Source organism: Heterodontus francisci, chromosome 7, assembly GCF_036365525.1.
Source record: "Heterodontus francisci isolate sHetFra1 chromosome 7, sHetFra1.hap1, whole genome shotgun sequence".
Lineage (NCBI taxonomy): Eukaryota > Metazoa > Chordata > Chondrichthyes > Heterodontiformes > Heterodontidae > Heterodontus > Heterodontus francisci.
In genome coordinates this window covers 104,540,173-104,553,288 of record NC_090377.1, presented here as the reverse complement: position 1 = coordinate 104,553,288, position 13,116 = coordinate 104,540,173, and the positions used below count along the sequence as shown (strand labels likewise).

Here is a 13,116-nt window from a genome sequence, read left to right as displayed (position 1 = left end):
CGACGCTCATGATCCTGCTGTTGGCTAGGTGCAGTCCCAGCAGTGGCCACTGCTGCTGGTGGCGCTACTGGGACTGAGAGCTGCCGGCCCGCTGATTGGCTGGCAGCTCTGGGAGGCGGGACCTCCTACCTCAAAGATATGGAAGTCCTACCCAAGTCCAATTAAAGGCCTGGGCTACATAAAATCCTAACATGGTTCCCAGGCCTGGCCTCCCACCCAATATAAAATTCTGGCCAAAGTATGCAGACCATACAGGGTAATGTGAATTAATTGAGGTAAATGTTATCTCTAACGTTGTCCATGTTTCTATGTAATAGGTGGGATGCAAGATTGCTGTCATGTTGTTTCTCTATTTCTTGACTACAAACTACTACTGGATCCTTGTAGAAGGCCTTTATTTGCACTGCCTTATACTGATGGCCTTCCTGTCTGACAGAAAATATCTGTGGAGTTTTACTTTCATTGGATGGGGTAAGGCACTAAAATCTTCTTCTCAAATCAAATTAACAACATCCAAAAGCAAGGTAACAAGCTGCAGGTGATAAAGATATTTTCAAGCAATGCATCATCCCTCTGATTTTTCATCTTTCCTTTGGGGAAGCAAGTGATTTTCACTGAGCACAGCTGGGACAGGTACCTCACGATGCCAAAGTATGTCGATACACAGCATGGCGCAGCATGTCATTTAAAAAAATTCATTCATGGGATTTGGCCATCGCTGATGAGGAGGTAAGCATTTATTGCCCATCCATAATCACCCTTGAGAAGGTGGAGGTGAGCCACCTTCTTGAACTGCTGCAGTGCATCCACAGTGCTGTTAGGGAGGGAGTTCCAGAATTTGATCCAGTGAAGGAACAGCAATATAGTTCCAAGTCAGGATGGTGTATGGCTTAGAGGGGAACTTGCAGGTGGTGGTGTTCCCATATGTCTGCTGTCCTTGTCCTTCTAGGTGGTAGAGGTCGAGGGTTTGGAAGGTGCTGTCAAAAGAGCCTTGGTTAGTTGCTGCAGTGCATCTTGTAGATGGCATACACTGCTGCCACTGTGCACCAGTGGTGGAGGGAATGAATGTTTATGGTGGTGGATGAGGTACTGATCAAACAGACTGCTTTGTTCTGGATGGATTCAAGCTTCTTGAGTGTTGTTGGAGCTGCACACATCCAGCCAAGTGCAGAGTATTCCATCACACTCCTGACTTGTGCCTTGTAGATGGTGGATAGGCTTTGCGGCGTCAGGAAGTGAAATTATTGCTGCAGAATTCCGAGCCTCTGACCTGCTCTTGTAGTCACAGTATTAATATGGCTGGTGTGGTTATATTTCCGTAAAGGGTAACCTGCAGGAATGGGACTGACAGGATAGCTCCATGGAGAGCTGGCATGGACTCAATGGGCCAAATGGCCCATTCTGTGCTGTAAATAATTCCGTGACTGTTGATGGTGGGAGATTCAGCAATGGTAATGCCATTGAATGTCGAGGGGAGATTCTCTCTTGTTGGAGATAGTCATTGTCTGGCACTTATGTGGCACAAATGTTACTTGTCATTTATCAGCCCAAATCTGAGTGTTGTGCAGTTCTTGCTGCATGCAGACATGGACTGCTGCACTACCTGAGGAGTGGCAAATGGGACTGAATGTTGTGCAATCATCAGCGAACATCCCCACATTTGACTTTATGATGGAAGGAAGGTCATTGATGAAACAGCTGAAGATGGATGGGCCAAGGACACCACACTGAGAAACTCCTGCATCGATGTCCTGGGGCTGAGATGATTGGCCTTTAACAAGCACAAACATCTTCCTTTGTGCTAGGTATGACTCCAACCAATGGAGAGTTTCCCCCTGATTCACATTGACTTCAATTTTAGTAGTGCTGTAATTTTGGTGGGTAACAGTTGAAAGGCATGACTTCTTTTTTGGTTTTGTAAAATTTCTCACCAAGACCACCAATATATAGGATAGTTACCAATAAATCCAATAAAGAATAGAGGAGTAACTAAAGAGAGTGATTAGAATGTGGAACCTGGTACCACATGGAGTGCTTGAGGTGAACAGCTTAGTTGCATTTAAGGAGAGTCAAGTTAAGTACATGAAGAAGAAAGGCATAGACGGAAATCTTGATGGGGTGTGATGAAGTAAGGTCTAAGGAGGCTCGTGTGGAGCATAGACACTAGTTGGCCTGAGTTCTGTGCTGTAAATTCTATGTAATATCTGGCTGGGAGAAGGAGAAATAAATTAATTTTTTCCAACAATCTAATGTTGTGATATGTCCAATCTTAAACAAGAGCTAAGTACGATGGAAGTCCCAGTCTCATCTTCCAGGCGGTATCACCTGTTTTTTGGGAGGGTAAGATAACATGGAAACATTTCACTTCTCTGGGGGTCTAGTTGGGAGATTTGTCAGAGTTGCTGAGCAGTCTGATGGGGAGAGAATGTAGGGACTGACAGGTTTATAAAGCAGAGCTCAATTGCTATCCAGAGCGGCTGTGCTCTGAACCCCAGCTTGTTCCATCGGTGTGGATCAATGCTGAAATCAGGGTTCAATATTTCAGATATTCATCCCTAATCTACAGTGGTCATTGTTCTTACGAATAATGTGGCTCTGAACTTCTAATGTATTTGACTGCAAGAAGTTTCAAAAGAAAAATGTGAGTTCTGTATTTTGTAGAATTGGCAGCTTTTGATCAAATCTCTCTAAGTATATTCAATTTTCAATAATAATATATACTATAATAAGAAGCTTAATAACAAGGCCTTGAATCAAAAGGACACTGATTGAATGGTATACTGGGTGCCTTGAGAAATCATTCGTTAAATAGTCAAAAGTCCTCCAATATAAACATGCTGTCCTGTTTGCATTCCAGGAGTTCCAGCAGTCTTTGTTGTGGCTTGGGCCATTGTGAGAGCAGTGTTGGCTGATGAAAGGTGAAAAGCCATTTTTTTCCTTCTGATTACTGTTAAAAAAACGTTTTGTAAAATAGTAAATTTCAGTTAAGAAATTGGAACAATTCCATTTTCTTGTCCTCTTGGTCACTGATGCCTGAAGAAAATCTGGAATCAACATTACTGCTTTTCACCACAAGGGTGATATTACCATTTTCTGCCTTGTAATTTATGAAACTCAATACTGGCCATAAAATACCACATTATTCTTAACACTGGGCTTCAGACCACTGTCCCATGGTTTAGGTCAGTTTCAAACTTTCACTGACATGTGAAGGTCAGTGTTTATAAGTAGGGTTGCCACCAGGTTGTGTTTTCTATGTTACAAAAACACTAATAATCCATCATTAAAACAATCAACTTGCAAATGTGGGTATTTTGAAAAAGTTGCTGATGAGGTCAAAAACAAGATAGTGACTCATTAATAAATAACCCAATGAAGCATATTATATTCTTTTAATGCAGCGCAGCTACCCTTTAGAATATAAGCTTAGTGAGATCCTAATTAGCCTGTTGCTGTTGACATTTAAGAACAAATTACTAGTGTTGTTTCTCATTAACATTTAAAATATTTAAACTGAGCTTTCAAATAAAAGTGATGATATGTTTCTGTGCTATTTGCAAGAGGGGCCATTTGCATTTTTATACACTTCTCGAAATGTTATCCACTCAGTAAATGTGAACTACATTATCACAAGAACATACCTCATAAGGGGTGAACTTTCAATATAAACTGTTCCTCATCTAGGCACTATAAAATATCGTAGATCAAGTAAAATCCAGAAGTTTAGAATATGAATTGAGTATGAACATCAAAAAGAGAAAAACAATGGTAGTTAGGACGAATGCATTAGAAGAAACCAATGTGAAGACTGAAGTGGATGGTGTCACAATGGAACAGGTGGATAGGTTTGTCTATTTAGGACAAATGATAAAAGAAGATGGTAGATGTGATGCTGAAGTCAGAAGAAGGATAGAGATAGCCTGAAGTAATTTTGTGAAGCTGAAGGATGTGTTAACAACAAGAAAGCTTCAGCTTTTAGCAAGGACAAAACTCATAAGATGCTACATTCTATCTACCTTCCTGTATGCCTCAGAAACCTGGACAATAAGTAAAGATCTGTGGAAGAAAATAGAGGCCTTTGAAATGTGAATGCTAAAATGTATGCTTAAAATTCCTTATACAGACCATAAGACAAATGAAGAGGTGCTTGAAATTGCAACAGCAAAATGAACTCTAAGACGTGACATCCAGAAAAGAAAATATCAGTACTTTGGCCAGTTGATCAGAGCTGAAAAGCTACAGAGATCTCTTCTAGAGGGCAAAGTGGAGGGCAGCAGAAAGAGGGGTCGATCTAGGTGTAGTTGGATGATGGATGTCACAGAGCAGTTGCAAATGAGCTACAGTGGATGTGTGAGGATGGCGCAAGATAGACGAGTGTACCATAGCATGACAGCAGATCTGGTAGGAGTAGTTACAAGCAGCAGCAGCAGCATCTATGCCACTATGTCTTTCACTTGGTAGGCTTAATATTGCTATAATAGTTATAGAGTTAATATTCTACCAGATTATGTCTTGTTGCCTGTGGCTGCAATCAGTTATAAGCATTCCAGCAACAGCTACATGGAGAATCCAGCAGACCATCATCCTGGGCACCTGGCTGCATTATCGATAGGGAATACAGTGAGCCAGAGGAAATGCACTTGTACTCTGTTAAATGTCAATCTTCACTATGGGAAAAAGGAACTGGTGCAAGTGCAGACTCTAATTTGGCCAGTGTATGTGCAGATAGGTTAGTTGGGGGAGGGTTGAGGAGGAAGAGATTGTGGGAGAGCATGTTTGTAGAAATTTTGTATGTTGGAATGGAAGAAAGAGGAAGGTGGCTGAGGACCACGTGATCGGATATGAGGGCAAGTGGACACCTTATGTTTATTTTCTGATATCTCAAGTGCCTCAATTCAACACTTATTATTCTTTCAATTTCAAAGACAAGTAAAACTGTGGTGACTAAAAGAATAGTAAAAGCCTGTTTCTGCATAATGAAGAAATCCGGCTATCAGAAAATGAGGCTAATAATAAGAAGCCAAGGATTAAAGTTTTGGTTGTATTAAAATAATTTTCTTTCTTTCCGTGGCAAAGCTGCTGGGATCTAAACGTGGGCAACTTTAATTGGATTTATCAAACACCAATTCTCATAGCTATTGTGGTAAGTGTACAATTTGAAGATTTCCTACTATAGTTTTGACAGATCAGAGGAGTCATTGAGAGAATTTGCCAGAGTAAATTAGCTAAATATTGAAATGTTGCAAGATCAGCAATGTAGATTTATTTTAAAGTTTTGCATAAAAATAATTCAAAGCTACTTTATCATTATGACCATGATGATGTTCCAGCCATACTTCAGACAGTACTCTGATCAGGTACATGCATTGGGCTAGCTTTATATTGCAAACTCAAGCAATTGTTTTTAAAAATAGCATATATAGAACATTTCTCTATTAAAGGATAGCAATGTAAGATTCAGATTGAATTTTTACTGAATCTGCTGATTGAAATGTGGTTTGCATATCAGGAAACAAGAACCACCTGGTTTGTTGTGGTTTAACACTGTACTATGCAGCGGGGTGCAAAATAGTTCATTGTTAAGGTTTCCTAATAAAGAATGTACTAAACTATAATGTTCTTTGAAGCACAAAATGTAACGAAGATGTACAGGTCAAGGAGCCTTATTACAGAAGTAAAGGAATATATCTGATGGAGACAGAACAAAACAGTTGAACACATATTAGGCATGAACATTATTTTCAGTAGGTTTAGTTTTATTGAATTCATACCTCTATTGTGCTGCAATGAGAGTTTCACAAACTTTCACCGGCAAATACATTCATGTCACATGTCTCTGTTATCTAACACACCATTTCCTGGCACTTGAAGCTAAGCTACCTTCACCATTATAGAGTTGTGATGAACTGTTATTCTACATTGTGCCATACAAAATGATGGAATGTACCATTTTTTAAGAATTGCTTTTGATTGTTGAATTATGCTACAAGATGAAGTGTAAGTGAGTTGCTCATTGCAAGAAATGTATCAACATCTTATTGAGCTGGTGCAAGAGGTGATGATAAAGTAGCACACTGTAGTATTCTAGTCAATTATGTTCGCTTTTCTGTCTCACTAAGGTGGGTTTAAAACTGAGTTTAACATACCTTCTATGCAATATTATTTGAGGTTTCCATAGCAACGAGCTATCTTTGCTCACAGTCTGAAGTGAGCACAGTTTTTTTCAGAAAAAGCTAAAGATATATCTGAAAACTTTACCTTGGAGAAAATAAAAAAAATGTAAGTACACCGAGGAACCTAAGTACATCATACACAGCTCATTGTTATATGATTATATTACAATTTGTGAACCTATCTTCAGTCTTTCTTTTTCATAAAATTAATGCATGGTGAGTTGAAACAGTGGGGTAGATTTTTAATTTGTCACTTGGTTGTAAAACTGGCATTACGGATCGGTCACCTGTTACAGAAACTGCCCAATTTCTATTTCCATCAATTTAAAAATCGGAGGTTTCTATAATGAATGTCTGATCCAGAACGCCTCAACATGTCATCCATATATATAGAGCCTATTGGCAAGGTTCCACTGTAACCCATCCAAATAAAACTTGAGCAATAAAGTTATAAGTTGCATGATGCTTGCTCCAACATTCATAAATATATCAATTTAGAGAATGTTACTCCCATCCTGGTTATTCATACTAAGTTATCACAGATGATATATCTAAAAAAAATTGAGAAATTGTGAAACTTGATTGGTCAGTTGAATTGGTTGGGCACACAGACAAGACCAGACGCTGGTTTCGATGTGTTAGAGCAAAGTACTATGAAGAAACATCCTAAAGTAGAGAATATTTTAAGGACAAATAAAACATTAGAAAAATTAAATCTGGAGAAATGCATACTTAGGTTCCCATCCTTAGGTAACCAAAAGAACATGAAATTAATAATTTTTAGCATTGTTTCACAAACTAATCTTCCTGATGGATCTTCTAGTGCAGCTGGTTTCATAATGTTTCTTAAGAGTACAAAGAACAAAGAACAGTACAGCACAGGAACAGGCCATTCGGCCCTGCAAGCCTGCGCCGATCTTGATGCCTGCCTAAACTAAAACCTTCTGCACTTCCGGGGTCTGTATCCCTCTATTCCCATCCTATTCATGTATTTGTCAAGATGCCTCTTAAACGTTTCTATGGTACCTGCTTCCACCACCTCCCCCGGCAACAAGTTCCAGGCACTCACCACCCTCTGGGTAAAGAACTTGCCACGCACATCCCCTCTAAACTTTGCCCCTCTCAGTAAGAATGGGAAATGTTGTCCTTCAGCTTGGGAAGCTAAGAAAATAAAAAGGATTGTTAAAAGTATTTTGGCGGCTGAAACACTGGCTCTTGTGCAGGCAGTGGATGTGGGATTCTATTTGTCAAATATTTTAAATGAGATTCTATACAATGGGCATACTGAAGATAGTATACCCTCTGAATTTTATGTTGATAATCATTCCTTGTGGGATAATGTACACTCGACAAAAAGTGTGAGTGAGAAAAGGTTACGGATTGACCTTGCTGGCTTGAAGCAAATGCTGGAGAGAAAAGAAATCTCTAATATTAAATGGGTGGATGCACATAAAACTGTCTGAATGTTTTCCAAAAAGAAATTGATTGGCGTCTCAAAGGAGGGGTGTCTTGCAATGTTATGCTTTGTACAGAATATAGAGTTATAATGGCACGGAAGGAGGCCATTTGGTCCATCAAGTCCTTGCTGGCTCTCTGCAGAGCAATCCAATCCATTCCATTCCCCCATTTTATACCCGTTGCCCTGCTAGTTTATTTCCCTCAAGTGCCCATCCAATTTTGTTTTCAAATAATTCATCATTTCCACTTCCACTATCCTCATCAGCAGCGAGTTCCAGGTCATTACCACTCGCTGTGTAAAAAGGTTATTTCTCACATCACCCCTGCATCTCTTGCCCAAAACCTTAAATTTGTGTCCCCTAGTTCTTGTATCATTAACTAATGGTAACAGCTTTTCTTTGTCCAGCTTCTCTAAAAGAGTCATAATCTTGTACACCTCTATCAAATCTCCCTCTCAGTCTCCTTTGCTCCAAGGAGAACAACCCCAGATTCTCCAAACTAACCTTGTAACTAAAGTCCCTCATCCCTGGAATTATTCTGGTAAATCTCCTCTGCCCCCTCTCAAGAACCCTCACTTCCTTTCTAAAGTGTGGTGACCAGAACTGGATGCAAAACTCTAGTTGTGGCCGAACCATAGCTTTGTAAAGGTTCAGCATAACTTCCCTGCTTTTGTATTCAATACTTCTATGTATGAAGCCTAAGATCCCATATGCTTTGCTAACTACCCTCTCAATATGTCCTGCCACCTTCAATTATCTATGCATATGAACCCGCTAAGCCCCTCTGTCCCTGTACACTCTTTAGAACTGTGCCATTTAGTCTATATTGCCTCTCCCTGTCCCTTTTGCCAAGATGCATCACCTCACACTTCTCTGTATTAAATTCCATCTGCCACTTGCCTGCCCATTCTGCTAGCCTATCCATGTCCTATTGCAGTTGACTGGTATCATCCTTACTGTTTGCCACACCTCCAAGTATAGTATCATCTGCAAATTTTGAAATTTTACCCTGTATTCCAATATCCAAGTCATTTATATGTATCAGAAAAGCAATGGTCCTAGCACTGACCCTTGGGGAACACCACTGTCTACCATCCTCCAGTCTGAAAACAACCACTTACCATGACTCACTTAAGCCAATTCTTATCCAAGCTGATGCCTACCCTCCTAATCCATGAGCCTCAATTTTATTAACCAGCCTTTTATGTGATACTTTAGCAGGAATACTACCACTAAGCCAAACCCACTTTTAGATCAAATGTCTTCAGTGCTGGGAATGAAACAACTGCCACATCATACTGATAGCAAACACTCAAGTCAGTTATATTTCTGGACAAATGGATAATAAAAATTCATCTCCTGTGCCTCAACCTTGACCTCAGAACTCAGCTCCACCAGTTTGAGCTGTTCTATTTCTCATTCACTATGCTGTATCTGCCTAATATATTGCAACTTGTGTTAATATTGTGTATTTTTATTTCAAACAGCATCCTTACTAACCTCAACCTCATACTGCTAGAGAGGATCCTATATGTCCATCAGTTATGACTGAATGTGTATCCAGTCTGCTAATCCACATCACCTCATTTCAACTGTCTTGAAGCAACTCACTGTCAGCATGCTCATAGTTACTGCAAATAGTCCTGTGAATTTCTATCCTACAGGTGCTGTACCATGGCTACAAAACAGGATGGTGCTCTCTGTAACAATGCACACTAATTTCGCTATTATTAGATTGCAAAAGATAATTAGCATGAATCAATGCACAAAGATAAAGGCTTTGCAACTACATAAGGATGGATGATTACAGTGTCAGTAAAATAATGACCCATTTCTGTCTCATATTTTTCAGGTAAACTTTATCTTGTTTGTGAATATTGTTCGGGTTCTGGCTACCAAGCTTCGTGAAACAAATGCTGGGCGATATGATGCAAGAAAGCAGTACAGGTAATCTGATGTAGGAGCAACCTGTTGTTAAATTTGCATGAATGGTGATTGGTTTCTGTCTATCATAGAACATTACAGTGCAGAAGGAGGACATTTGGTCCATTGAGTTTGTGCCATTCTTTCAAAGGGCAATCCAGTTAGTCTCACTCCTACATTCTATCCTCATATCCTGGCAATTTTTTCTCAATCAAGTATTTATCCAATACCCATTTGAAAGCTACTACTGTATTTGTTTCTACCACCCTATCAGACAGTGTATTCCAAATCCTAACCATTCATTGCTTTCAAACGTTTTTCCTCATGTTGCCCTGGTCCTTCTGTTAATCATCTTAAATCTCTGGTTATTGAACCTTCAGCCACTGGGAATAGTTTCTCCTAACTTTATCTAAACTCTTCAGGATTTTAAACATCTTTATTAAATATCCTCTTAATCTTTTCTTCACTCAATTCACAACACAAGGCTACATGCTAAACAGTGGAAGGAACATGCTGTGAACAGAGCTAGGTGATCCCACAACTAATAGATGAGATCAAAGCTCTGCAGTCCTGCCACATCCAGTTGTGAATGGTGGTGTGCAATTAAACAACTATTGGGAGAAAGAAGCTCCATGAACATCCCCATCTTCAATGATATTGAAGCTCAGCATGTGAATGCAAATGGCTGGCTTTTTTTATTTGTTCATGGGATGTGGGCCAGCATTTATTGCCCATCCCTAATTGCCCTTGAGAAGGTGGTGGTGAGCTGCCTTCGTGCAACAATCTTCAGCCAGAAGTGCCAATGGATGATCTTTAACTCTCTAATTCTAGTCTCGAACTCCTTTGTCATCCAAAGAGCTCTGGCTTTGGTTGCTGTCTGTTTCCCCTTGGTGGGAATGTATCTAGACTCTACCTGAAGCATCTCCCTTCTCAATGTGCTGAAATTAACCCCCTCCTTCATTTTTATTTTTTATTCTGGATTGCTCCTTGTCCTACTCCATAGCTCATATAAAACTTACAATGGATAGAGAGACAGAATTAGTATTTAAATCTGTGACCTTTCATCAGAACTGAGAAAAGTTAGAAATAACATAGGTTTTGAACAACTGAAAGGTGTGAGGTTGGGAAGAAGAACAAAAGGGAAGGTCTCTGATAATGTGGAGGGCAGGAGAGATTAAATGACAAAACGTTTCATGGTGAAAAACCAAAGGGAGTGGTAATGGGACAAGTAAAGAAACAAAAGATGTGACTAGAGGAGGTGTGAATGGCGGGATAGCAGCTGTCGGAATTTAAAGTAAAGGAATTGAGAAAGAAACAAGAGAAAAAACAAGCCAGCAAAAAAAGGAACAAAATGGGGGCAGAGGTTATGATCTAAAACTTTTGAACTCAGTGTTGAGTCCAGAAAGCTGTAAAGATGAGATGCTATTCCTCCAACTTGTGTTGAGCTTCTTTGGAACACTGCAGCAGGCCAAGGACAGAAAGGTCAGAGTGGGAGCAAGGTGGAGAATTAAAATGACAGGTGACTGGGAACTCAGGGTCAAACTTCAGCAAAGCTGTCACGCAGTCTGCATTTGGTCTCCCCAGTGTAGAGGAGACCACATCATGAGCAGCAAATACAGGATAATAAATTGAAAGAAGTACAAGTAAATTGCTTTTTTACTTCGAAGGAGTGTTTGACGCCTTGGACAATAAGAAGGGAGGAATTAAAAGGGTATGTTTTACATCTCCTGTGTTTGTTTGGAAAGATGCCGTGGGAAAGGGAGGGGGTGTTGGGGGTAATTGAGGAGTGGGCCAGTGTGTCGTGTAGGGAACACTGCCTTTAGAATACTGAAAGATGAGGGGAAGATGTTTTTGATCGTGGCATCATACTGCATGTGGTGGAAATGGCAGAGGATGATCTGTTGAATCCTGTTGGTCTTTTACTTCTCCGTAAACCTCAACTTTCAAAACAGGTTCAAGTCTTCAGAGCCTTTCACTGTATCAGTCTTCTCAGAGCAGGTGATCCCTCTCTCTCTCCATTCTGAGGCTGCCACCACTGGTCTTCTTCTGGCCTTCCTTACAGCCTTGCCTGCCTTCTGAAAATCTGTTGAATTTATCTGGAATCAAAAGTCAATAGCCAATTGTCTTTTTTAATTTGCAAAGGACACAGGTTCTAGCAGAGCCACCTGCGCTTTCCATTGTTTCCAGGTGTTAGCAACTGCATTTGTATTTACATTTTCAGATCGCTGACTTCTTGTTTACAATCTGAAAGTCTGTTCTTCAGGTGTTATACCTCTGCAGTTTCTGCTTTTCAAAAATGTCTTTGATATGGGTTCTTTGTTGTCATGGTAACCAAAATCCCTGTCTTGTCTTTAAGCAGAGTTGATGTGAGGTCATCTGACTTCTCTGACTCCATCTTAAAATTGTTATGGAAGTGATTGTTTTTTTTGTTAAAATATTTTTGAGAAATTCATAGTCAAACTGAATAAATGTTGGACCAGTTTTTTTTCAACTGAGTGACTTGTTCTATAATAAACTGATAATTTTGTTGTTCATTAAAGAAACCTGGTTAGTGTGTTATATTCTGAGAAATATAGAGTATGTGATTGACTGCATTAGTAAGTGGGAACATTTAAAATATATGTTGTGACCTGTGGAGAAGTGAGACTAGAATAAACAGTGCACTCCTCCCGCCTCTGCTGTAACAAAATACATTTAAAAAAATCACTGTTTTTAAAACATAATTATGCTACAAAGCCCAGCATTCATATCACTGTTCCAAATATTAGAAAGTTTGTGGGTGCTGTGCTGTGAAAAATTCTGCTGGTAACATTGCATATTGTGACCATGAGAGGAACCCAATTTGGATTCCCAATCTACAGTGCTCTTTTGAGAGGATCATATCGACATCAATACTGGTTCTGGGGTGGTAGTTTGAAGTTTTCTTAGGACTGTGATTTACAATGCTGTCATGCACAGAAGGAGCCATGATGAAATAAACAATGAAATGGAAATAGTATGATTTTTTTTTTAAAGGTTAACGGCTAAACAAAGAACATGGGCACTTGTTAAAAATTTATTCATCCCTAATTGCCCTTGAGAAGGTGGTGGTGAGCCACCTTCTTGAACCGCTGCAGTCCATGTGGCGTAGGTGCACCCGCAGTGCTGTTAGGAAGGGTGTTCCAGAATTTTGACCCAGCGACTGTCAAGGAATGGCAGTATAGCTCCAAGACAGGATGGTGTGTGGCTTAGAGGGGAACTTGCAGGTGGTGGTGTTCCCATGCAACTGCTGTCCTTGTCCTTCTTTGGAAGGTGCTGTCTAAGGAGCCTTGGTGCATTGCTGCAGTGCATCTTGTAGATGGTACACACTGCTGCCACTGTGCGTCGGTGGTGGAAGGAGTGAATGTTTGTGGATGGGGTGCCAATCATGCGGGCTGCTTTGTCCTGGATGGTGTCAAGCGTCTTGAATGTTGTTGGCGCTGCACTCATCCAGGCAAGTGGAGGTTATTTTATCACACTCCTTGTGACGGTGGACAGGCTTTGGGGAGTCAGGAGGTGAGTTACTCACCGCAGGATTCCTAGCC

General features: G+C 40.2%; 1 protein-coding gene across 1 annotated transcript in view; it reads left to right on the top strand.

The window, feature by feature from the left end:
• Positions 1-13,116, top strand: part of LOC137372404 (parathyroid hormone 2 receptor-like) — a 131,307-nt gene that overhangs the window by 92,938 nt on the left and 25,253 nt on the right. The window contains exons 9-12 of the mRNA XM_068036291.1: positions 318-471; positions 2,858-2,918; positions 5,077-5,143; positions 9,483-9,577. Of these exons, the coding sequence (XP_067892392.1) occupies positions 318-471; positions 2,858-2,918; positions 5,077-5,143; positions 9,483-9,577 (377 nt within the window). The remainder of the gene's footprint in view (positions 1-317; positions 472-2,857; positions 2,919-5,076; positions 5,144-9,482; positions 9,578-13,116) is intronic.